Source organism: Pinus tabuliformis, chromosome Q (assembly GCF_031772625.1).
Source record: "Pinus tabuliformis cultivar Carrire ecotype Pingquan chromosome Q, CPIR1, whole genome shotgun sequence".
Taxonomy (NCBI): domain Eukaryota; kingdom Viridiplantae; phylum Streptophyta; class Pinopsida; order Pinales; family Pinaceae; genus Pinus; species Pinus tabuliformis.
The window spans coordinates 1,022,845,402-1,022,848,576 of record NC_142296.1 but is presented as its reverse complement, the minus strand read 5'-3'; the positions used below and the strand labels follow the sequence as shown (position 1 = coordinate 1,022,848,576).

The 3,175-nt window shown below is 40.2% G+C and overlaps 1 protein-coding gene across 1 annotated transcript; it reads left to right on the top strand.

Annotated features, from left to right (window-relative positions):
* The first annotated feature begins 1,268 nt into the window (after positions 1-1,268).
* On the top strand, positions 1,269-2,918 carry LOC149222982 (uncharacterized). Its single transcript, XM_089385701.1, has one exon. The coding sequence runs from the start codon at positions 1,552-1,554 to the stop codon at positions 2,650-2,652; it is 1,101 nt and encodes a 366-aa protein (XP_089241827.1). The 5' UTR covers positions 1,269-1,551; the 3' UTR covers positions 2,653-2,918.
* Positions 2,919-3,175: the final 257 nt, after the last annotated feature.

Here is a 3,175-nt window from a genome sequence, read left to right as displayed (position 1 = left end):
AAATTGAGAAAATTCAGAAGTGTTTGATTACAAACAAATTTAAGATTAAAAGTGCAGTTCCTTATGATATCTTGTTAAGTGAAACACGGGGCTATGGTGGGAGTCATAAGGTATTTAAAAAAAATGAGCAAATGGAAGAGGGTAGATGGCCTAAGGTTCTCTTTAATGATAGATTGTACAAGAGCAAAAAAACTTGGATGCAACAAAATAACAGATGGTTTAGTAAATGGGGTATTTGCTTGAACTCGTGTCCCATAAACAACAAAGAGATAAAAGCTTTTGTTATGGAAAAGTTCCACAAGTGTACTTGAGATAAGGAGCTAGGAAGAAAGAAAAATTACTATATTGAAGTGTTTAATCCCACTCATAGTCATCAACCAAAAACATACATAAAGGCCAATATCTCTTGGAGAGCCAAAATTCTTATTGCTCAGTTAAGGACTAATTCTCATCAACATCGTTGTGAAACAGGGCACTGGAAAAGGCCAAAGGAAGTGTGGGAGGAAATAATATGCATTTGTTGTTCTTCCGGAAAAGTGGAAACAGAAAAACATTTTAATTTAGAATGCGAGGCTTTCAAAGACAACATGGAAAGTTATGCAGATACGCTGGTAGCTAGCTCTTGGGATAATCTATTTAGCGAGGGGTTTGTCGAGAAGTTGGGAGCATTTACTTTGAAGCTTCACAGAAAAATGACCGAATACATCAAGCAGATGAAGAAACAATTTGTCCCATAGGCTATCTTTAGTCTTGTGGACATTAAAATAATTTCTTTCTTTCTTTCTTCTTAAGTGGGATCTATCAAGCACCGAGAGGGATCAAATCTCTTGAGGTGTAAACCTTTCTTCAAATTTTGCACTCAAAAAAAAAGTTTGCACCTCCGGCGATTTAATCCCTCTTAGCGCTAGATAAATTCGAAATTAAGATAAAACTAAAATAATTTTAGTAATGTCAAAAATATTATAAAATAAATTTTTTGATGCTCGTTGTACCAAACAAAAAAAATAAAATAATTTCTATGAACTTTTATAAATATTTTGTTTTACATTCGTATATGTCCCCAAATTTCTGGGATATCATAATACCCAGTAATATCCTCGGTGGATAACGTTGCAAACACGAATAAAAGATGTGGTGTTATAGAAAACTTTAACAAAAGCAGATGATATGAAAGAATAGAAAACTTTTAAAAGGAGATTTATAATAAAAAGAATATCGCTGTAGGGCAGATGAGGGAATAAATACTGGCTACACATTCCACCGACAGCTGCATTATTCAGTGGGCTATGCTCATGTAGAGCGTGTCGCGCATCGTCGGTAAAGTTTCCTTGGAAGCGTTCACTACGCGGGCATATTGGGGGCTATATATATTCAACCCCTGCACATGGTCTTCATACATCAACACCAGGTGTTTAGATTCAAACCCCTGCTCCAAACCCCCATTCATCCACGCCACAAGATCTTTGTTCCCATTCTGTTTCTTTTCTTTCTGCTCATAAGAAATCAGATCTTGATCTAGCATCTGTACGAGATCGAATCCTGAACCGACCAATGGATTCTTTTTTCAGCCACACAAAGAAATCCCAGGGAGGATCATCAGATCGCGGGATTTCAGACTTGATTCAGACGGCCGCTTCCTCCTACTTTAAATCGCAAGGGAGCGAAGACGAAGCCGCCTCTTCGCCACCAACGAAACACCCTTCCTCATCCGGTTCCGGAGAGAAGATGAAACCCTCGGGTGGACAAGCTGCAGGGAGCGCCAAAGTTCTTTTGGACGCCGCTCTTGCGAGGTTGCACAAAACTGAAGCAGAGGGCGGGGGAGAGGGAGAACAGATCGATAATGCGAAGCTTGCGGCGGCCGCAGCGGACGTCTTGGGAGCGGCGAGACATTATGGTAAGATGGAGGGCAAAGGTTATGGTAAATACGTGGACATGGCTGAAGGTTATTTGCGGAAATTCGGGCAGAAGGAAGGAAGCGGGAATGTTGCTGGCCATGATAATTACCCAAGGCCTCCATCTGCACATTCGACAGGGCATGCGCAAGAGGATGATTATTATGAGAGGCCTCCATCTTCACATTCGAAACCGCATGTGCAAGAGGATGATTATTATGAGAGGCCTCCATCTTCACACTCGAAACCGCATGTGCAAGAGGATGATTATTATGAGAGGCCTCCAGCTTCTCACTCGAAACCGCATGCGCAAGAGGATGATTATTATGAGAGGCCTCCATCTTCACACTCGAAACCGCATGCGCAAGAGGATGATTATTATGAGAGGCCTCCATCTTCACATTCGAGACCACATGCGCAAGAGTATGGTAATTACGCGAGGCCTCCAGCTTCACATTCGAGACCACATGCGCAAGAGTATGGTAATTACGCGAAGCCTCCATCTTCTTATTCGAAACCGCATGCGCAAGAGGATGATTATTATGAGAGGCCTCCATCTTCACATTCGAAACCGTATGCACAAGAGGATGATTATTATGAGAGGCCTCCAGCTTCACATTCTAGACCACATGCGCAAGAGTATGGTAATTACGCGAGGCCTCAATCATCAGATTCGACATCAAATGCGCAACAGGACGAGGAGGAGAACAAATATCTCAAGTACTTGAAGAAGGCAGAGGAATACTTGAATAAGAATTAGGGGATTTAAAAACAGACGGACGAAGACGCATGTATTGATGGTTTAGAGGTACGATTTGTTGGGATTTAAACTGTGATGTGTAATAGTCTATTATTATGTCATTTGCATACAATATATCTATAAGGTTGTATTCGTGGTCCACTGTGTTAGACTGTCTGTGTCTTAAGTTGCAGTTTATGGGAAACAGTGACACACGTTTGAACTGTAATACCAAGATTATGAATATTTATCCTTGGAACCATATATAAGTTTGTATATTTTTAAAATCTGGATTTTATATGCCGATAGGTGCATCTCCTTATTTGTTTCTGTAATAGTTTAATTGTTTTTCGAAGGCATTGCTGGTGAAGGTATAATAACGTTTGATGTTGCTGCAAATGAGCCTCTACTTGGATATCAACACCCACCATTAAACTCGGATTTGATTTTTTTCCCTTGTGGTGGTATAAACTCTATCACAAGTAATGATCTATCTAAACTGTGGATCTATTAGATACTGAAAGCAATTAGATAGAAAAAAAGA